The sequence below is a fragment of the Varanus komodoensis genome, unplaced genomic scaffold (assembly GCF_004798865.1).
Source record: "Varanus komodoensis strain SLA01 unplaced genomic scaffold, ASM479886v1 scaffold11, whole genome shotgun sequence".
In the NCBI taxonomy this organism is placed as follows: domain Eukaryota; kingdom Metazoa; phylum Chordata; class Lepidosauria; order Squamata; family Varanidae; genus Varanus; species Varanus komodoensis.
The window spans coordinates 8937997-8960333 of NW_025335317.1; the positions used below are offsets into that span (position 1 = coordinate 8937997).

Genomic DNA, 22337 nt, shown 5'->3' on the forward strand with positions numbered 1-22337 from the left:
GGCTTTCAGATCTGGTATTTGTATTCTTGTGACCTTGCTGTGTATTCGGGTGGCTGCCTGACTCTGTTGTTGCATTGTGTTTTTACCTGATTAAACTCCTGGCTTTTGACCTTGACTGTACCGCAGGCACGGTCTTAGAAACCTGGGCCTGGTACAACTGTGGTTAACTATTTCCCTGCTAAATTGGCTCTTCCTTTGTATATGCCCTTGGATTATGTAAGGAAAGATCCAGGGCTCAGTTTAGAACAGGACAGATTCCTGAGGTCACCTGGTTACCATGCCTACTTGCTGTCCATTTGTCTTTGATTGTGGTCTGTTTAATCAATCAATCAATCAATCACTGTAGTACAGAATTATGTATAGTTATGAGGCTATGTTAACAGAACTGATTATGAAGAACATTTAAGGCTCTGGAATAACAGAGTCCATGAGTTCATTGGTCCATGTTGCTGTCCATTGATTTTAATGTTCCAATTTCCATGATTGACACAGCAAACTTACAGCGATCTAACAAAAAATAAATCCCATTGAGTTCCAGGGCATGCACGCCAAGGTAAGTAGATGCAGGCTTGCAATCCTAGGGTGGTATCCAACAGGGACACTGTGCTTGGGCATCCATTATTCCATTAGCATATGTTACCTTCAGTGAAATATCTGTAGTGCTAGCTGGCATCATAGGTTGCCCCAAAAAACCCACTCACTTTGACTCAGATGCCGAACTCAGCTGAGATTTTGAAATCCAAAGCTTTGTGCCTCCAGTTGATGGAAATCAATATCCAGCTGCAATATTTTTTCTGATTGTCAGAGCTGGACAATATTTTTTGGCACAAAAGTCCCTTAAGAAGGAATTCTTTTGTCAGATATCACAGAAATAGGTGCTGCAAAAGAGGAGGATTGATTCACTGACCAATTCTATGCATAACAGCACATACTAAGGAAGTACAGCAGCAGACAAGGTAAAGATTGGGTTCCTCAGAAATTGATCTTTCTATGATGGCAAAGGAAGAATTAAATAAACCGATCAACAAACCAAAACATCAGGCGACACCTAAACAAACAAGGAGCGTCTTGCACTGTACTTTCTTTGCTACAGACAGAACAAACAACTGAGTGAAGCAGTAGAATATCAGAATATTTATTACAACACAGTCCTCCCCAAAAAACATGGTTATTGGAATCCCTGGTAAAATGCATTCTAGGATTTAAAGGAGGGTAAGGACAGTAAATTGACCAAACTTGCCACACTTCCCGTTTGGAGAAATGAAACCAAGACACTATCCAGGGAGGAGCAAGAATGGTGGTGCCTCTAAAAGCCCAAGTTCAGAATGAATCCGCATCCAGTCTTGGTTCTTTGAAGGGAAGCTTAGTTTGCCCCAGAATGCACCAGCAATGGCCCAAAGGGACCCTTCTGAGCTTGGGCATCAACCCATCCCTGGAAGAAATATTCCCATTCCTTGCAGATTGACCTCTCAGAGCACTCCAGCGCAGGAAAGGTAGCTGTGTTCTTCCAACATTGCATTTTGAGTGGGAACACCTCATGGGACCCGTGTCATTTGCAGCCCATTCTCGTTGGAATGCATGAAGCATCTATAGCATTTTGAGCTGCTCAGCTTTATATTCAGAAAAGGGTTGGCCATTTGCACTCAGCTTGCTTTAACTGCAATCAGTCTATCATTGCCTATGGCACTCCATACCTGCAGCAGAATCTATTCTTTAAAAGCAGAGGATGTTCAATTTATCACTGGTTTTCTTTCAGCCCCTTCATTCTCCTTTTCTCTTCACTAAAGCTGCCTTCCGCAACATTTGGCAGACAGTCAAAATATTGACTAAGCAGTGACAGGTTCCTCTGTATATACAATCACTCTCCAGGAGACTACAAAGAAAGCTTTCCCTCACATGCACACGACGGTTGTAGAGTGAGCAATTTACACATGTTGGTCTTGCTTAAATGGAAGTGGAGCTGTAATTGAATCCATTCTGAACAATTTCTCTTCATGCGACATGGTCCTGAACAATCTGCTACTCCAGCTTCGCTCCATTTACCCTGAAAGAGCCACATAACATTATGAACCTTGGTACAGAGTTTCAGTTGACGGAAGCATCTCTGAGATATTTCACCAGTGAGACACAAACGGCAACACATCTACCTGTCACCATATTGAAGACAGTTCACCAGCCAGCCATTTAAGGGCTCGGTGTGTCAAACATTTGGGACAGTGGTGGTCAAAACATTGCCACACTGGAGCCAAAGACTTCAGACCCCTTATTATTAGGCCAGCCTTGTTTAGAATCGTAAATTTCAGTTTTGACTCATTTCATTCCCAACTCGAATAAGCCTGTGTCACTGCTTTGGTTTGGCTATTAGATTTCTTACATCAGAGTAGTCCATTGATCAAGGTACAAGAGGGTTCTGAGACTGCTGCAGTTACCCTACCCTGCTCCTAGGGATGGTGAGGGAGACAGTGTGGACAATAAGGAACAGGCTAATACCACAGTATTCTGGTCCACCATTACTGCTATCATTTCAAGAAAAGTCTTTGACAGGCAACAACTGATTTGCTAGGCAAATGTGACTTGTTGTTGGAGAACGTAATGGATGGCTTCTCCAGCCATAACTGCAACTCTTCAATGGAATGGACTGAGGTGGAGCAAGACCAGAGGTGGCTGCTTGCCCTTTCTTCAACTCTGAGACAGTGCAGAAAAAGTACAGAATAATTTTTTTAAGATGTCACAAGATTCTGTGTAGCCTTTAGTTAGAAATAGCAGCCAAATTTGTGAATTCTGGTGATATTTTAGTATTAAGTGCATTAGTCATCCGAAGCCATTTCTCTGTGTGTCATTCAGGTGGGAAATCAGCACACCTTGATTTAAATTATTTAATGGACTCCAAAACCAAGAATACACAACAAGAAACTACAGTATACATTCAAGATCATTACATGTACAGTATGTACAAGTATTCACAGAAAAGACTCCATTTTGCTGGAAGGGGCAATAGACTTAGGGTGTTTGCAGAACAATATATGATATTCCCATTATTTACTCAGCTTCCTTCCATCCTCCTGATCTCAAATCCTATTTTAGGGAACCACACAGCAATTAGGAGCCATCAGACAAGAGATTATGGTTTGTTTGCTTTTTAGGATCCACTGCCATAGATACAGTGGGTCCATATTCTTTAAGGATCCACCACTCTGTACTAGCCTAAGGCAAGTATCCAGTCACTATCAGCCTCTCTCTCACACACACACAATCACATGTATGGATGTCCAGTTACCCAACCTCCACCCACTGTAGGTATGCCCCTCTTGTGGTAACCAAAACACAATCATTGTCTGTTGGATCCTAATGACCTACAATTTCCACCCTTTAATCTCTTTCCCCCACATCCGCACATTCCCATGTCATGGGAATCCCCACATTACACTGAAACCATAGAAAATTAAATCCTCCCATTGAAGACATATCACTGAATTATGAACTGTGTAGGGGGTGGCAGGGGGAAGTCCCATAGTCTTTCCATCATGGAATAGGGTGATCAAGAGCATGTCCCAGTAAAGCCACATGTAGTTCTTTTGCCAAAATATTTTGAGTGACAGTAGGCCTGACCTGAGAGTGTTCAAGGTCAGGCAATGCACGGATCGCCAAATTAAGGGGCATAAGAACTCTGGTCCAGCAGGTGTTCCTTGGAGATCAGCATCAGCAAAAGTACTCATTTGGCTGTCCTTCGGCCTTTGGGATTGCTTCAGAGTCTACACTGGACCGTGCAGAGAGCAACCTGTTCGATTCATCAGGCGTATGTCTAGTCAAGTATTCCCCTTCCATTCCTTTGGCTTTGGCCCCTGGGGAGAGGCTTTCAAAGGTGACATAAGAGTCCTGAATCTCCTTGGGTTTCCTTGTGAAACATTTCTTGCAGCGCCTTTTAAGAGCCCCACAACAGACAACTAAGGTCAGAGGAACTGCGATAACACAAGCCACACTGATGACTACCACATTGATCAGCTTTTGGGTTCCACCTGCACTGGCAACTTCGTCGGTGGAAAAGATGATGCATTGCTCTTTCCTGGGAATCAGCCCTTTGACGCAAACACAGACGATGTATTTGGTCTTTGGCATCAACCCATTGATGGTGATCTTGGTCTTACCTGGCTCCACATTGATTCTACGCATGTCTCTTTCTCCAAAGATGGCATAAAGGATGCTAAACACAGTCGTGTTCTTGGCCTGGGGCGCCTTCCAGGCTAACGAGACACTTTGATCAGTGTCTCCGATGACTCTAACAGACCTCACTAGGCGTTCAGGTTCTTGCTGGGCAGTGGGTGGACTGGCTAAGAGATTTCTCGGATTGTTGATCTTATTTACTGCCTCATCCCGAAGTGCCAGATTCCCTTCGGTGTTGGCACGAATGGATCTTGCGCCAAAGGTAGGAGATGTTGAGGTTGTGATAACATACCTTGCCACCAAATTGTCGTTGTAAGCTGCTGCTTCCATCCCACTCACTTTTCCATTCCACATTCCTTTTGAATTGGCAGTGGGGTCATCGGTGCTTTCAGAATCTGTGATGATCAGGGAGATGAAAGCTTCTGTTGCTCCAAGGAAGTTTTTTGCTTTGCATATATATTCACCAGAATCAAGGTAAGAAACAACAGGTAAGCCTAAAATAGACCAGCTCATTCCATCACTGGAAATTTCTTGATGCACTGAAAGAAAAAAGAAACAAAGAAGATGATATTCAGCAGAAGTTCTCTGGAATTTCTTTTTGTTTATGTGATAGTTTTCTTTGCATATCTATGGCCATTTTTTCCCGTTAAACTCAGAGGTTATCAAGGAAGAGGTTAAACTCAGAGGTTATCAATAGATATCATGGTGATATCTATTTTAAATGTAGTCAAGTTAAGAACAGAAGAAGGGCTTTCTGGTTTGAACCAACGTCTATGTGGTCCAGCCTGAACACATGAGTAGAAGTTGTCACCCAAAGGAAAAAGATCAACCTCAGCAGTGACCAGACTGGGCTACTCCAAGTAATGGTTAAAGCACAGCTGAGCAACTTGTGGTCCTCCAGATGTTTTGGCCTACAGCTCCTATGAATCCCATCCTGCCTGGACAGTGGTGAGGGATTATGGAAGTTGTAGGCCAAAACATCTGGAGAGCCAGAAGTTGCTCTCCCCTGGTTTACAATTAGTGTCAGTCCGCTTAAGAAAAAAAGAACTGACTGGCTGGATCAGATCAAGGTCTAGCCAATTCAGCATTCTCACAGCCACCCCTATTGTTTCTCTGCAGCATCTTGCAGACAGAGGTATACTGCTCTTGTACCCAAAGACCTCATTTAGTCAACAAGGCAAAGACCCACTGAGAGACCTATTCTCTATGTACCTGTAGAATCCCTTTTAAAGTAATTGCTAGGCAAGTGCCCCTTAGTCAATTTGGACTGAACCAGTTCATGTGACATAAGGGGAGGGGGTTAATGAACCACCGTGGCTTGTTAACAATTCTTCCTGTATAGATCACATGTTGGCCTAATTTACATAACTACCCTCACTAGACACAGCTTCTCATGTCCGAACCCAATGATTGTGGATTGTTGGGGTGGTTAACAAACAGCCCAGAATCCATGGCCTGTTATAACTTTGTGAGATGGTGTGTTTATTTTATGTATTATATATGTATCTGGCCTTTTTTCCTTTAAAGAACTAAAAGTGACTTATCTAATCTTCCTCCTCCTCTGAATCTAATCCTCACAACAACCCTGTGAAGTAGGTTAGGATGCGAGTCTGTGACTGACCCAAAGTGACCCAGTCAGCTTTGTGGCTGAGTGGGGACAAGAACCCAGGACACTCGGGTCCCAGTCCAACACTCTCATACTATGCAAGAAACCACAGCAGAGGGCTCAGATTGGCAGCTGGTCCCCATGAATGCTGGAACCACCGTGAATTCAGTAAAGCCATGGTGGGCTGTGATGATCATGTGAAAGGATTGGAATGGGCAGTACTTCCTTTTTATTAAACCTGGATCCTGTCCATTCCATTGGGCAGCCTTTATTTCTGGGAAAGGGAGAGGGAATGAGAGAGAATCCCCCTGTCTTTCTCCATATGAAACTTCTCATTACAATCCTATGCATATGCACCTGGGAAGACATCCTATTGGACTCAGTAAGCCTTACTTCTGAGTTGACATGCATTTGATTACATTTGAGAATGACCTTCACCAACCTGTATTCTGAACCACAACACTCAGTCTCCCTAACCATTCACCCTGCTGGCTGGGTAGATGGGAGCTGAAGCTGGAAAAATCTGAAGGGCACCAGGGTGGGGAAGCCTGTGCTGCAGTGCTTGCTTCCTTCTTCACAAGAAAATGCAGTTGCCTTGATCTTCAAAAAGCTTAATCAAGGCTCACAATATAATAAAGGAAGACTCGGCCCACCTGTCCCATTGAGTGGATTTCCATCGGCCCTCCTCCAGCTCAGCTCAGGAATAGGAACTCCAGTGGTCCCACACCGCAACAGCACTGTACTTCCCAGGATGGTCTTCACTTTGGCCACCGACGTGTGCACAACAGGACTCTGGCACTTTCTCAGCTCAACCTGACTGAAGAAAACACCAGCCAGACTCCGAGGAGTGAAGCATTTGAGTCTCGATTCAATGAATGCTATGTTGGGGGACTGGAAGTTGAGGAAATGGACCATTTCGTAAAGGCTGCAATCACATGCCCAAGGATTGTCCTGTAAACCTGAGAAGAAAGGCAATCAAAAGATGGTTGACCATTAGTAGGCCAAGCAGCCGAAGAGACACTGAAATTCACCAAGGTATTTCTTTGCACAGACCTGACCTATCACCATCCTGCTTTCACTCTCTTTCACACCCGCATCCATCCTGCTCACAAGCAAGGTAAGAGCATGGTCCCGAAGAGCATCATTTATACATGCATTGCATCACATTGTACCTTTTGTGACCAGATGTTGCTGGACTCAACTGCCAATGTCCCTCACTTAGCTAGGGCTGCTGGGGGTTGCAGTCAACACTATCTGGAAGCAAGCGTGCCAGAGGCAAAGAATAAAATGGTGCTCCTTCCCATTTCCTCTACAAATGCCAGCTGGAGAAGCAAAACTTTCTTCCATGCCGATGGTAGAACAGCATTCTCTCCTTCACCTGAACCCATCAGACTAACTTAGGAGATGCACAGCAGGTCATGTGTATACATGCACTCTCCACCAACACCTTGGTGTCCTCTCCCAACTCCTGATGCCTGAGGTGCTTGCCTCACTCTACCTAATGACAGAGTCTGCCCTGTCTGGATGGTCCTGCACTACATCCGGATTCTCTCTACACAGTCCCTGATATTTGAATTGACCAGCTGCTCCAAAGTCCCTTCTCTGTATAATCTCTTCTTATCAATATTGCTCAATCTTTTCTGTCCCGAATCTTGGAAATGCACAGTACTTCTACAATTACCAAGCACTTTCACCATCTCATGGGCCAGGGCAGCATGTCCCAGACAAACACTGTTCTCCACCTTTTGTTTGTCTATGCTCATAAAAGTACATGCCCTAAAAGCCAAAGCTCTCTTTGACTTTGCTAAGAGATGCACATTTATTTGATGTTAGATGTTTATTTGTTCAGCATATCTATACCACTAAGCTGAAGCTGTCTGGGCAGTTGACAAAATAAAACTTGATTTAAACATGCCAATGCTTGAAAAGTTATTTAGGGGAACAGAAAAAAACAGCAGCATAAACCAAACCAAAGTAAAACCCAGCAGCAGCACATGATCAGTAAGTCATTAATACATTTTTTAAAACCCAAAATGACTGAAAAGCTTGGGAGAATGAAAAGGTCTTCACCTGGTGGAAAGTGTTCAACTCATATGTTCTGCCCTGGATACAAAGACTGTCCATAAAAGAAGTCCTTCAGTGCTCCACAGCTCATTTTTAGCAACGAGGTGGGCTACTGAGAAGGCAAAAGTTCCCCCAGGTGCCTAATTTAGGGTGCCATAAAATTTTTAGTTAGATCATTTATTATGAGGCTTTTTACTGGCAAGAGGGGGCTTCAACACTTGTTGGATTTTCTGCCTTGGGTGTTATTGTTGTTGTCGTTTTATTTCATTTCTACACCACCCATAGCCAAAGCTGTCTGGGTGGTTTACAACAAAGTATAAGAATGATCAAAGTCAATGGATCAAATATTAGCAAGAATTAAAAATTTTCTTAAAACAGCAGGTTCCTCTTGATTGGGTGAGAGCAGACAGACAGAAAGCATCTTGGGCTGCCCTGGGGGAGAGTGAATCACCTACTTTGCTACCTTTCAGGTGCCAGGTAGAGGCGGTCCTGCGAGTTCCCTGAACTTCTTGTCCTCCAAGCACACCCCCGTAAATGGAAAATGTTTGGTCTTTGGCAGCTTTGTTGTCCTGTGAACGGCCTTGAATGACTCCATGTAGTGCTGCTTTCATACGCTGCCATGTACTTACTCCATCTGGTTTCCTTGGAAGCAAGGAGGACACAACTGGAGCAAAGACCACACAAAATATTTTTCTGCCTGAGATGAAGGACAAGATGACACCTCCCCTGCCCCGTACTTTGTTTCATTTTATTTATGGCTCTGCTACACTGCTCAGTAGCCAAAGCTCTCTCAGAGTTTTAGAAAGACTAAGATAAGATCTTAAAAATATATTTTAAAAACTGTACTGAAGGCCATATAAACGTATCACATGGAGGCATGCACATCTGTCTAAAAATAATGTCAGGAAATCAGCAGCAAGAAAAGATTAAAAAGTGATTAAACTTGAGCATATGCTGGCAAGAAGGTTTTAATCTGGCACTGAAAAGAGAATAATGCCAGTAACAGGTGGAGCTTGGCTGCCATCCAAAATTGGCTGCCACCACCTAGGCCCTCTCCCTCATTTCCACCTACTAGCTCTCCTTCAGAGGAGGAATTTGGAACAAGGACTTGGATGCCCAACATGGTGCTCAGGTTGGCTCATGCTGAGAAAAGCATGCTTTCAGACACAGCCATTCTGAGCCTCGAAAGGTTTTATATCTCAGGGATACCAGCCCCCTGATGCACTGGAATTCACCAGTTGTATCTTATTTCAATAGTGGTGACAGGACTCTGACTTCTGCTGCACCAGAACAAACCAGGGTAGCTTAATGGGCACAGAGAAGGTTGCATGCCACCTTTATAAGCATTGGCTGCCTGAGGCAGCTGCCTCACTCCGACTTGTGGTCAGGCCAGCCTTGCTAGATACTCCCTTAATTTAGAGTGAGACAGAAGCTAAATGTTATTATTTGTTTATTATTTGTATTAATAAAACAAGTTCTCCACACACACCACAATGAAAAATGGAACAATATACCTTAAGATGACCAACATGTAACAGGAGGTAAAACAGCTAATGTTTCACAGGCCCTGCAGGACAAGAAATCTGAGTCTTGCAAAGGAAAGAAAACAGCACAGGTGCCACCCAATTAATTTCCCTGGGGAAGCACTTCGTAACCAGAGAGGCCTTTTTTCTGATACTCACCCTTTCTCTAGTAGGCTCCCTCTGGCCCTCAGAATGAAAGTACACATATATAGACCTACATTATCAGGCCCATTATCACTGAGTTCACTTCCACATCACTATGAGAGTGCTGGAATGTTACAATCTAAATTACAAAATAAGCAAATTGTCTGAAGATCTTCTGTCTGCTAAATTCTAAATGAGTCAACACATTGTTGATTGATTTTCAGCGTGCGATCTACAACAAAAACACAACCATGTTTTTATGAAAGGTTTGGTCCTTGATCTATAAACGGTTGTTTGTGCCAGAAACTCTGCAGCGTGCCAGTATCCTCAGATCCTCATGGCTTTTGGAGTGTTCTATACTAGTGCCGTGAATGCAGACCATGTCCGGAGTCTATGAGAACTTGCATCTGCTCCCACAAAGTCCTGCCGGCTTATTTGCCTATGTGTGGAAGATTGTTGTTCAGGCAGTTCCTAAGACCTCCTTCCCCAAACCTTTTCCCTCCAGATGTTTTGAACTGAGCTCCCATCATCCCTAGACAGCATGGGCAATCATCAGACATGATGGGATTGCTGACCAGAACAACTGGAGGGTCAACATCTGGGAACAACTGCCTTAAGAGGATCTGCTCTCAGAAACCTTATGGTGTCTCTTGGGAAAGCAAAGACTAGTAAAAGAGATTAGAACTGGTGGGTGTGGGAGAGAAACAGCTGCTCTCTTATGAAGGAAAGACAGTGACAGCAAACAGAAATAATGCTGAATTAATACGGTTCAAATGCAATTGAGATATGTTATAGACTATAAAATGTGGGGTTTTTATAAGGAGTTAACAACATTTGACCATGTGATTTTAAAATCAGATGAGAAAATGATTAAAAGATTGTATAATTTTCTTTTGGATAGGAGAATGGAAGATGAACAAGTTAAGGAAACTATGATAACATAGGCACAAAACTTTGGATACAATATTGAGTTAAAGAAATGGCAAAAGCTGTGCGAAAGAAGTATTAAAGTAACATTAGCAACCTCATATAAAGAAACCTGTATAAAATGTTTTATAGATTGTATGTACTGCCAAATAGATTAGCTAAGATGTTTCCAAATATGTCAAATGGATGTTGGAAATGTAAACACAAACCGAGTACCTTTTATCATATGTGGTGGACCTGTGATAAGGCAAAAAAATATTGGATTAAAATACACAAAAGGCTTGAGGGAATGTTACAAAAACCTCTAATATTTAAACCTGAAGTTTTCTTATTAGGCTTTGTACCTGATGATGTTGGTAATCAAGCAATGTATTTGATTCTACATGTAACTACTGCGGCAAGGATTGCATTTGCCCAACATTGGAAGAGTGAAGAACCACCTACCGACGAACTGATTTTAAAAAAGATCTTGGACAGTGCCGAAATGGACAGATTGACTTTGTCTCTGAAGGAGAAAGAAGATACAGACTTCTATCAAACTTGGAATTCCTTTTATTATTGGCTAGAGAAACGGGACTATGCATAGATTTAAATATGTTTATGGATTATCATAAAAAGAAAAATATGAGGGGCTGACCCAGTAGGTCTGATGCTTTTGATGATTGATGAGTTTTTTAGTTTCTTTTTGTTAGTTTTGTTAGTTAGTAGAAAAATAACAATAAAACTTATTAAAAAAAGAAATAATGCTGAATTATTTCAAAGATGGGAAAGTTCTGATCAGGGCAACAAGAGGATTGTGTCCAGGCATTACTTTGACAATCTGAGAATGCTTGCATGGGTGAGACTTGAGGATTTTCACAGCAGGCTCCTGAAGACGAGACCTGAGCAGTGCCTGGTATTCCCCGCCAGCGTAGCCAGATGCTGACAAGGAATGATTGGACTTGCAGTTTGGGGAAGGCTGGACTAGAGTTTAGCAGCAGACCCACATACAGCGTCTGTCGAGCTGCTGCAGATTAGCAGAAGGGAAAGGTTTTGGTAAAGAAGCGGCAGCTAAGGGATTTTCATGCACACATTTGCACAGCTGCTTTTCCCCATGTAGCCCCCACCCTGGCCATTCCATTTGGGAGCTACGGGAGGCTTTCTGCCCCGGTCCCATCAAAAGCATATCTGTCTCCAAGGTGCTGAGCCCTCTTCCATTGAAAAGAATAAATAAATGGCCATGCACGTTTTCTCTCCTTGCACCAAGGTCGGAAACATACACATATCTTGACCTTTTTACATCAAGATGCAGGGTGATGTTTGCCTCCTTGGGAAACCTTTCCTCATTTCCACTCCCTTCTGCATTTCTGTCCTTCTTTCAAGGCTCCTGGAGATGGCAATCACTCATCTCTTCCCACAGACTTCTATTGCTTTTGGAATCGTCATTGGCTGCCCCCTCATCAGTGACGGACCTCCCTCCAACACAAAAGCCATGATGCAGTATGTTCTCTTGCCTCCACTTGCCTTGAGGATCATGGCAGAAAAGTTTCAACAGCCTAGGGAAGAGTCATTCATAAAGGATTCCCACGACCTCTCTTTCTGAGTAACTGGTCTGTTCCCTTTCCACTCCGTCTATCCTAGTTGGCTGCGGAGGATTATTCTTCCACATTCATGCATCAGGTGCAATTGAACCCTTCCAGCAGTGCACAGGCACAGCAGAAAACCCTCACCTCAGAGGAGGCACACTCAGAACAGAGACCCATGCAGAAATACAGCAGGCAGCCATCTCTGCAGGTATGACATTCTTACTTCTACACACTCTAATCATATCCAGTTTTCATTCAACCAGAAGATCCCTCCATTAACAGAAATTTTGAGCTTGGATCCAGAGTAGCATTGTAATCCATACATGGCTACTCAAAAAGAAACCTCACCAAGTTCAATGGAGCCTACTTTCAGGTAGGTGGATGTGGGACTATAGCCTAGATCTACTGAACTTAGGCCCCACTGAAATCAGTGGACAAGCCAATCATTACTTCAGTGGCAATTAATTTCAGCCAACTTAGTCTGGATCCAACCCAATGACCTGAGGCCATAAATCAAGGAGGCTTGGCTCCAAGAATGATCTTCCATTGACAGAAGAGTTTTGCTCACCTGAAGTCCCTTTGCCTGATTTAGAGAGATTTCACCACCACCTTCACCAAACACAGCTTATCCCATTCAACTGTGTCCCATGAACCTTGTGTAGCATTTCCAGAGGGGTGCATGGGCTGCTGTGAGGAGGAGCAGGCAGGGAAGTCCGCCACCCTCAGCCCAGTAGAAATCTGACTCCGGCCCATGCAGTTGTGTTTTTTATTTATATTTATATATATTGCTATTTATATCCTGCCTTTTTCCCACAAAGGGCTCAAGGCAGCTTACATCTCCTCCTCCATCTTATCCCCACAACAACCACCCTGTGAGGTAGGTTGGGCTGAGAATCTGTGACTGGCCCAAAGGCACCCAGTTGGCTCCATGGCTGAGCGGGGACTAGAACCCAGATCCTCTGAGTCCCAGTCCCATGCTTTTAACCACTACACCACACTGTGTTTCTCTGGTTTTCATAATCAAGCATCTTACCTAAGATGATCTTAGAATGGTCACTGGGGAAGTATGGAACTGCTTGGAGGTTGGACCAGACTGCAATAAGTTCTTGAGGAAGCGTCACCAGTTTATTGCTGGAGACATCGAGGTAGGTGACGTTCCGGATGTACTGAGCCGCTCCTGCTGGTATGGAGGCCAGTTCATTATTGTGCAGATCCAGCAGCCTCAGCTGGGGCATGCTCAGGAGGGCTTCCCACGGGAAGGTGGTCAGAGCATTCCCATCCAGTCTCAGCTCTTGCAGTCGGCGGAGGCCCCTAAAGTTATTCACACTGAGACTTGCCAAAGAGTTGTAGGGCATCCAGAGGAATTCCAAGTTGCGGAGGGAATGGAAAGACTCCCCGGGAACTCTTCGGATGGCTGTCTTTTCTATCCGGAGTTTAAATGTGTCCCCTGGGAAGTTGACAGGTGTGAGTGTCATCTCCGGATCATTGCACAGAACGGCTCTGTCGGATCCAAAGGATGGTTGAAATTACACTTCAAAACTTTGAAAACATTTAATAATCAGTTTCATTCATGCATGCATGTGCGCGCATATATATATATATATATATATATATATATATATCCTTTTCCATTTCCTTTCCTGTGCTTTCACTGCACTTACGTAGAACTTTGATTATTATATAACATTTAGATAAGTGGCAGTGATGTCAGCGCATCAGTGCTTGTGTGCAGGGTGTGTCCTGCTTTGACTGAGTCTTCCCTTTTCAGGTATGTCTGGGAGTAGGGTTAATACCAAAGGCTTCACATGTGCAAATTCTAGGGACTCTGTCCCCTTTGCGACCTGTGGAGCATGCAAAGAAAAGTATGGCCAAGTTAAATCATGGGTCTGTCTAGGTCAGGGGCCTCAAACTGCTCTTAAGCCAAGGGGCAAATTTAGTTTTGGAGAAGTGCTGAGGGACTGCATGCAAATGACCGGTGGTGTGGCAGACAGAAGGGTGTACAAAAATACCAGCATCTTATAGCTTAAAGCTCTTGCAGCCAGTATCTAAGCCTGAAAAACATTTCCACCTTTTAGAATGGTTAGAAAAGCCTGCACAGAATCTGGGAACTCCCCCCAGTGTTCAGTGGCCTGGAGAATGCAGTAGACAGCCGAAGGGCTATTAGGGTGGTATATAAATGCAAATAATAAAAAATAATAAGGAGGCGTGTCCATCTGGACAGCCCTGTAGGGCTAGATTGGACCTAGATTTGCCCCAGAGACTGAAGTTCTGAAGCCCTGATCTAGACCACGATGGCCTTCTCCAACTCGGGATGGCTTTGCAGGTTTACCCAACTTTGCTATATAGATTCTTTGACCAGAGGTGACAGGGTGAAGCTTGGACTTTCAGCAGGAGAAACATCATTTCAGATCATGGGGAGAGGAAGACATTTCCAGGGGACAAGGTTTTCAGTAAGCTTGTGAGCTTCTGCGTCTGTAGGCATGCGGAGAGAGGGGTGTGGTTGAACCAGGGGGAGAAAACGGCCAAACTGTTAGGTCAGCTGTGGCCAGGTACTTCCCTTTTTAAGTGCATTGCCATGGAAAAACAGATATCTGGTGTAGGAGCAGTGGATCCTGAGCTGACTCTTGCAGCATTTAAGCCAGCCTATCCCAGGCTGGTGCTCTCCAGGTGGATTAGAATACAACTCCAAGCATGGAGTTTGGCCACATCATTTATAAATAAAATGTCCCCATCAAATATGAATCTCTCCTTGCCTTTAAAGCTTCTGGAGAAAGCCATTCTCGGGGCAGTTTGTTCCATTGTCTTTAGGAACAAAGATACATTACCTTCTGCTTTGAATACATATAACTGTATTGGTTTAACTCTTGCTTATATTACGCTGTATTCTGGTCACCCTCAAAGGTGCAGATGGAGCCCACAGGTTTGTCAGGGGACTACCCTTCCCCCCTCTTAGTTTCTAGAACAGTAACTAAAGAACATTTATATAACTCACTTGGTTTATTTGCCAGAAAAACAGCCCTGGTTGATCATGGCACTTGCATTTTACAGCGAGTAAGTGTCATTTTTAAGGGACTTGCCACATTGCATGTGACCGCTGAAAATTTCTCATTTCCTCCCTTTTTATTATTCCACTTGAAATCTGCTGTGCACACCACACATGCATGTGTGTGTATTTGTGTGTGTGTTCAGGGACAATGGACATGAGCAATGAGCAAGGAAGCTCCCCATTAATCAAATATTACCTCTGCACAACGGCAACCTCAGGCCAGCCATTGTTTCTCAGACTAAGACTTTCTCTTGCAATTTGGAGACGATTCAGGGATTGGAGGAGTGTGAAGCGTACAAATGCAAAGCGACAAGGAACCTCTCTCCTCTCCAACTCTGCCTGGCTGCCCACTAAAACACATTCAGCCTTCTTTGATGCTTGCCAATATTTTCAGCAATGTATTTTCTACAAGCCTTTTCTGCTCTATGCCACATATATGTCCCAGGGGGTGGGGGAATGAAGACTTATTGCTGCTCTTTACGTACCGAATTGAAATATTTCCCAATGCTTGGAATAAAACTTCCACAGCAGGTTTTAAAACAAGAAAGAAAGAACTCTTCAGCTTGAAGACCAGCAAAGAAATGACATGTATAAATAATTTTTAAACCTTTCAAACCTAAAAATCCAGAATTATATTTTGTCTCTCTCCAGCAACACAGCTTTTTAAAACTCCTTTCCTTCACATTTATTGTTCAAAAGCTCAGTTTTAGTCCCCATCCTTGACTTTGTACTAATGTTAATTATATTGCCTCTGCCATGGTATAGAAGATTATCAAATGCCATCTCTGAAATCAGATTATACTGTGCTCTGCAGCTAATCCTACAGCACATAAAGCCATCATACGAACTGATTGGGAAAACAACCCTTGCAATAAAAGCTGCCGATCGATCCATGCCTACCTGGAGCTTCTTCTCAGACAATATGCTAGCCCTGTACTTCAAAAGAAACCTCCACCAAACAATGACTGACTATTCATAATATTGTTAGTAATAAAAACTCAACAGTTGCAAACTTACCTCGCTTTTGTCCCTTCACTGATACTGTGGAAAGAGCAGCTACACTGGGAAGGGCAAGCACAGAGAGACAGCGGCAGCCTCCCAAGCATCAGGCAACAAACCAAGCCCAGGAGGACCCACATTGCTCCGCAACATGAGAGGGGCACCAGGATCCTAGACAAAGTGGAGGAGGTTGCTTTCTATGGTCTGATCCATGGGACCAGCTGCATTTTGCTAACGCGCCTTCGTTTTCTGCTGCTCTGTGATCTTCCAGCCTGTGCTGAAGCCATCAGATAAAAACGGATAGGCAGGGGATTAAGGATGGAGTTATTTTCATGTAGGTGCTTATTGCTTCCTGGAATTACAGAGCGGTCTCTTTCCTCTTCCCTGGATATCAAATAGTTCGCAGAGATGCAGATGTCGGAACACAGAATGGAGGCAACGTTAAAACATTGTGCTTTTCAAAACCTTGATGCAAGGGGAAGATGATTGCACTCGCATCGTATTGCTCTAGTGTGGGACATTTGACTTTCATTAATCAAAGCCAACCTCAGAGAGAGAAAATAGCATAGGATCATAGAATAGCAGAGTAGGGTAGGGCTAAGAAGGACATTGGGCACAATGACCTGCTCAGTGTCCATGGTCTAGCAATTACATGGGGTGCCCATCAGCCCAGTGCAAAAAGATCTGCAGACTTTTCTCCTGAGTCAGTAGCTAAAATATGAGCCGTGCCTCAAGAGTTTCAAAATCTCTGGGTCCAGTCTTGTCCATTACCCTCCTGTTCAGTGGGGGAGAGAAAAGAGTGACGTGAGGGGTGCTCTTCTTCTCCCAAGTCCCACTGGCTCATGGGCCAAGGCAAGGAGAGCTCTTCACTTCTCTGCCATTTAAAATATACCCCTCCAACCCTCCCCCGCGTATAACCAGCTCCATTTTGGTGTAGTTAACCAGCCCAGTCTTAGACTTTCTGGAGGATGCATGAGGTCTTTGGATTCAGAAGAACCAAGACTACCTCCAACATCTCTGCAAGACCCTGTTTTGTGACCTAATGTCAACAGAATAGCCACCAGCTGTGGTCCAGCACCTGAATCTCCAAAAATGAGGGTGCTGGTTTGCACAAAAATTGCATGTGCTGATATATTTGTATAGATGCACGTTTAGACACGATTCATATAATTGCAATAGAAATACAGACTGTTTGCCATAGTGTGGAATGCATTTACTAGGTGTCTTCATGCTTTGTCCTGGATGGGCAACTGCTAGGCCCAGTTCTTCCTTCTTTAATTTTAACCTGGATGGGACTGCAAAGGACTTCAAGCAGAAAACATTCCCCTCACAGGTTTTTAAATAGAGGCCTGTCCTCTGTAATGTAGGAAAGCTGGACACCCTTTGAAGTTTGTTGAGGCTGTTGGATTGTCCCCCATGGCTAGTTCCTTACCCCCCCCTTTTTTTATTGCAAAATTTCAACAAAAGAAATGGCAGGAAACAAAGAAATTGTGGCTGCATAGATCTGGGTATATCTGCTTACATGCATACCTATAAAATGTGCATATATATATATGAACATCCAGGTTTCTAACAAACTTCAACAAGTACAGTTCAAATATCCAAGTAAGTGTCTATTCAAATGTGACGACTGATTATAGGAGATGAGCATTTATTCTTCTGACAGCCTATTAGTCTTTTACCTGAAAGAACAGCACAGAAAATCCATTTGTGCTAACCCTGAATTAACTTTTAGGAAGTAGGTAGATAATTTAAAAGTAGGCTTTTGGACCTTTGTGGGTTTCTCTATTAACCCACCCTTAGGTCTTATGATACAGCTTCTAAATGCCAGGTTAGTCCATCTGAAAATGTCTATTAACCCTAATTTAATCAAGGCCAAGCTGGTCCTTATAACAAAGTCTGGAGCATTTAATGTTGATTGTAGATTATTCTGAATGCACAGTCTTTCGCTGGTTGTCTAGCTTTGTTTTAAATTCTCTGTTTTATGGACTGGTTTTTAACTGGGTTTTTACTATATTGTATCTACATTTTAATGCTTGCATGGTGAGTGGGAACCTGTTTTTGGAACTAAAGGATGGTCTAGAAATTGTTTAAAATGCAGTGTTGCCTACCACTGTTTTCATTTTTTCATTCCACTAAGCTTGTGGCTCTCTGGAAGGGCTGCAGCTTTGAAAAATTATACGATCCACACATATTCCTATATGGAGTGAATACAGGAAATGTGTGTTTGTACATTCATATTAAAAAGTTGTATCCTGTCATTCTTGTCAAAGTAAACCCTCTATTGAAGCTAAAAATGCTGTATTATTCTATAAAGTGCATTACGTAATCTTGGTATGTTGTTATATAATTAGTTCTAATATAACTATATAAATGAATATAAAGTAGTCATGGTGTTTTAATATAGCATATAACCTTATATAACTCTATTATAAAATCTTATAAGTGGATTATATGTTATAACCCTATATATGTTACATAGTAAAACAGTATAACTGCATTCTTGGAACAACTTTACATTGCAAAAAAAAAAAAAAAGTTCAAAAGAAAATACCATGACCAATAGAACATATGCAACTAGCAGGAATTAAAATGATTGCATAAATACAAACAAAACACCAAAAACAAAATCAGAAAACTGATTAACAGAAACTAAATCAGCTTAGGTCAGACACGATTTCATTCAGGTGCAACTGAACCAGTGAACTCCTGGCCGCCAGGTATCCAGGGCCCTCCAATCTGTCCCCAGCAGGGTGGGAGAAGTAGGGAAGGGATCGTCACCTACCCATCCTCCAACCACTGTGCTTCTTTATTTGTTTATTGCTAGACTGGCTTATTTTCCATGTCTCGTGATGGCACTTCAGAAGGGCAGAGAAGGAAGAGGCTCAGGTAGGCTGATATCCAGATCTCTCTCCTCACCACCTATAAGAATGCCTCCTTTTCTCCTTCTGAGGCTGATTTTCTGACCTCAGAAGCCAGCTGGCCCAGTTCTTCCCACACAAGCAGGCAGTGGGGGAGGGCATGGTCTGAGCACTGTCTTCTCACTATCATATGACCCTCAGACAATGCTTAGGGGCCAAAGATAGCCTCCTCCGAGGTCTGCAAATCAGCTGAGCTTCAGGCTTCCACACAGTGTTTGAGGTTCAGCTGCAGTGATGGAAGTGGACTTCTCATCCCCCTCATTCCCATGGCAGCTGCTCTGCACCCAGAAAATGCCACATAGCTATTTATACCATGATCAGAATGAAGTGAATTGTGGTGTGGAAGGAGAGGGAGGATTCACACACCTGGCCAGAGGGACTTTCTGTAAGCAGAGCCCTTCCAGTTGTGCAAAGGCCTTTCCTCTTCCAGAGGGCAGATCCTGGACCCAACCCATCATGTCCAGTGCAGGGAGGCCTTCCTGGACTAAGAAAATGTTCCATTACGTTGGTGTCATTACTGAAATTAGCCTGGTTCTTACAGAGAAACCAGTTCAGTAGAGGCATCTAAATCAGGCCTCTAATACTGAATAGAACAGGGGTGGGAGAGAGACTTACTTCATGCCACTTAGTTTTTCATTCTCATTCTGAAATTTGCAAGCCTTGTAATGCAGTTCTTCTCAGGAAAAGGATGTGCAAAAGTGCACATAAGAGAGGAAAATGTCCAGAATATCCACATAATTGAGGAAACTGCACATATAACAGCATTTCAGTGATGTTAAGTTCTTGTGGGGAAGCTATACATGTAATAATGCACACAAAATGCAGAAAATATGTGTACTTCCATATAGTTCTTATTTTTAAAAACCCTAAAAATAACATATTTGTGTCAAAACAGGATGGAACAAGCTGAGCTTAAAGCAGAAACTGACATATCCAGTCACCCCCCCCCCCCCCAGAATAGTAGGCATTGGAAAGCACATGTGAACTTAGTTCCTTAGATATTCAGGTCCCAAACTAGTTAGGATTACAGTTAAAATCAGCACATCAGATTCAGGCTGGAAAGAAACAGATGGCCAATATTTGATCAAATAAATGAAATACATCAAATTAACATGCATCTTGGATAATATGTCCCAGGGAAGCTCAAATAGCATTTTATAGCAGCTGATGTTGCCAAACACTTTAAGAGCAAGCTCCATGTGAAGTCAGGTGGACAGCCTCTGGCCTAGGGAACATCCCCATCTGGTCTTCAGGGTCTTCTGGATTCCACCTCTTCCAGGCAAAGCCATTGCATCTCAAATGGTGGATGGTGCCCTTCTCCAGATGCCATTTCAGTCCCAACACTGTTGCCTACCCCACATCTCCTCAGTAGAAGAAGGAACAAGGGAAGCAAAGGGTGGATTATCTTCCTGAAGCACCTACCTGGGACCAAATGACATCAGGATGTGACCACATACCCTTTGAAGTCACTTGGTGCTTGGTGAGGTGGGTGGAGTTACAGCTGCTCTCACCCAGTTTGGGTTCTCCATCCCTGACCTTACCATTATCAAGGCTGGAGAACATGAACGGAATGTATCTACAGTGAATGGCTAGCAGAATCACCTAGACATGACTTTTATTCCATTGGCACTCTTGGGACATGGTATGTATGGTGGGCACAGACATCCAGAGTTGTCATGGCAACCCCAGAATAGCTCTGAAAGGTTGAAGTATGAGAGGAGTTTGAATGTCTCAGTGACGTGAAGAAAATATTGCTTTTGTGTACTTCCTGTCCATGTAGAATGGGTTTCTTATTGACACCCTTCCTTGGTGCTGCATAGATTTAAGGATGCATAATGGACAAACAGGGGAAAAAAGAATGTATAAAGATGTTTTTGAGACTGTACGCATGAGTGAGTCTTAAGAGACAATATTCAGGCATGTGTGTGTGAGTGCGTAAGTGCCCTAAAGGTTCAACAGATGTTAATTTAATAACCGTTTATAGCCACTGCCTGATAGCAAAAACAATGCAAAGTTAAGAAACACACCAGGAGACAACTGGTAAGGGGGGAGGGTCTGGAGAAACACTCCCTTCTACTCAGGCACTTATGCATTATGACACACTTTCCACTGTGATGCAAGAAAACAACCGTCTCACCTACAGGGATCACAGGAGTCTGAGTGAATTCAGGTCTCTCCCCCCAACTAATCATGCCAGCTGGAGGAAATAAGATCAAAGGCTCCCCCTTCTCCAGGGATCCTTGAACCCCACTGTGCAGCTGATGACCAATCAGGCATGCCATGGCAGAAAATGAGGGGGTCTCACCTGTGCAGCTGAGAGACACCTGTAGCCTGTGGAGCTTGGGTTGCCCATCTCTGATTTACACAAGTCCTTAAAGGGTTGGCTTTCACTGTAGTCACCAGAGTGAGCACACAAAATATGCATGCACTGAAATTAGGCTGGCTCTGAGTTGTTTTTCATCTTAAATGAAAAATGACCACTCCCTTTATTACAGGCTAAAAAGGTTAAGTGGGTGAGGATGATGACATCACTATGGGGTGATGACATCACTCAGCATGGCCATGCCACTGACATGATCCAACTCACAGTGGGACCAGTGTACAGAAATCTGCCACCCACAGCCAAAAGCCTCTTCTCTATCCCTCAGCGAACAAGATAGTTTCATTCAGTTTTAACTCAGTTATCTCAGAATAATTTTATGATAAATTTCCAGAGTTTCTTTTTCACAACACCAAGAGTTGGAGGTTTCTCCCTTCTTGCCTGAAGAATGTCAGTTTAATTGGCCCAGTTGATTTTACCACCCACAAACAGGGTGGGGATTTTGGGGGGCCATTTTCACTCAGCTCTGCATGTATTCACACTACTTGTGTGCATCCGTATGCTGACGCAAAGAGGCAGCCAGAGGAAACAGTCCAGACTGGGAAGGACCATGGCCTAGTGGCAGAGTACCCATTTTGTAAGCACAGGTTTCCTGGTACAATCCCGGCCATCTCCAGGTGAGATGGGAAAAAATCCTTCTTGGCACTTGGACCTGCTGGCACTGTCTTGGCAACCCTGAGCTGGATGGGCCAAAGGGTAACTCCATGTAGCTTCCTAAGCTCCTTTGAACCTGCAAGCACCCCATAAGCCTCAAAACACAGCTCACATCAACAGAAGTCCTGCCTAAGCAGGGCTACCTGGCTCTTGTTCTTCCATGACTGCTCAAACAGATACTAGTCACAATCATAAAGAAATAAAACCTGCAAGCAGTAAGAATTCCTTGTTCCAGCTCTCTTGTTACACAGACCTTTCTGAAGTGGGCACTTCACAGCCAGCTTTTCAAAGGATTTCATTAGTCAAATGTATCATGCCAAAGCGTCTGAAAGGGCACCTCTTGGAAA

The 22337-nt window shown here is 43.5% G+C and overlaps 1 protein-coding gene across 1 annotated transcript; it reads right to left on the reverse strand.

The window, feature by feature from the left end:
- Positions 1-3699: 3699 nt before the first annotated feature.
- Positions 3700-16175, reverse strand: LRIT1 (leucine rich repeat, Ig-like and transmembrane domains 1). Its single transcript, XM_044420132.1, has 4 exons — positions 16054-16175; positions 13024-13490; positions 6421-6726; positions 3700-4700 (listed from the first exon to the last, which is right to left on the reverse strand). Exons 1-4 carry the CDS (start codon positions 16173-16175, stop codon positions 3700-3702), a joined length of 1896 nt encoding a protein of 631 aa, XP_044276067.1.
- Positions 16176-22337: the final 6162 nt, after the last annotated feature.

What these genes read in the sequence shown, in the direction of transcription:
- LRIT1 (XM_044420132.1), bottom strand. Translation starts at nt 16,175, where the DNA reads ATGTGGGTCCTCCTGGGCTTGGTTTGTTGCCTGATGCTTGGGAGGCTG. An exon ending in AGTGAAGGGACAAAAGCGAG is followed by an intron (nt 13,491 to 16,053) that starts GTAAGTTTGCAA and finishes TGGATCCGACAG; the next exon opens with AGCCGTTCTGTGCAATGATC. An exon ending in CCATTCTAAGATCATCTTAG is followed by an intron (nt 6,727 to 13,023) that starts GTAAGATGCTTG and finishes CTTTCTTCTCAG; the next exon opens with GTTTACAGGACAATCCTTGG.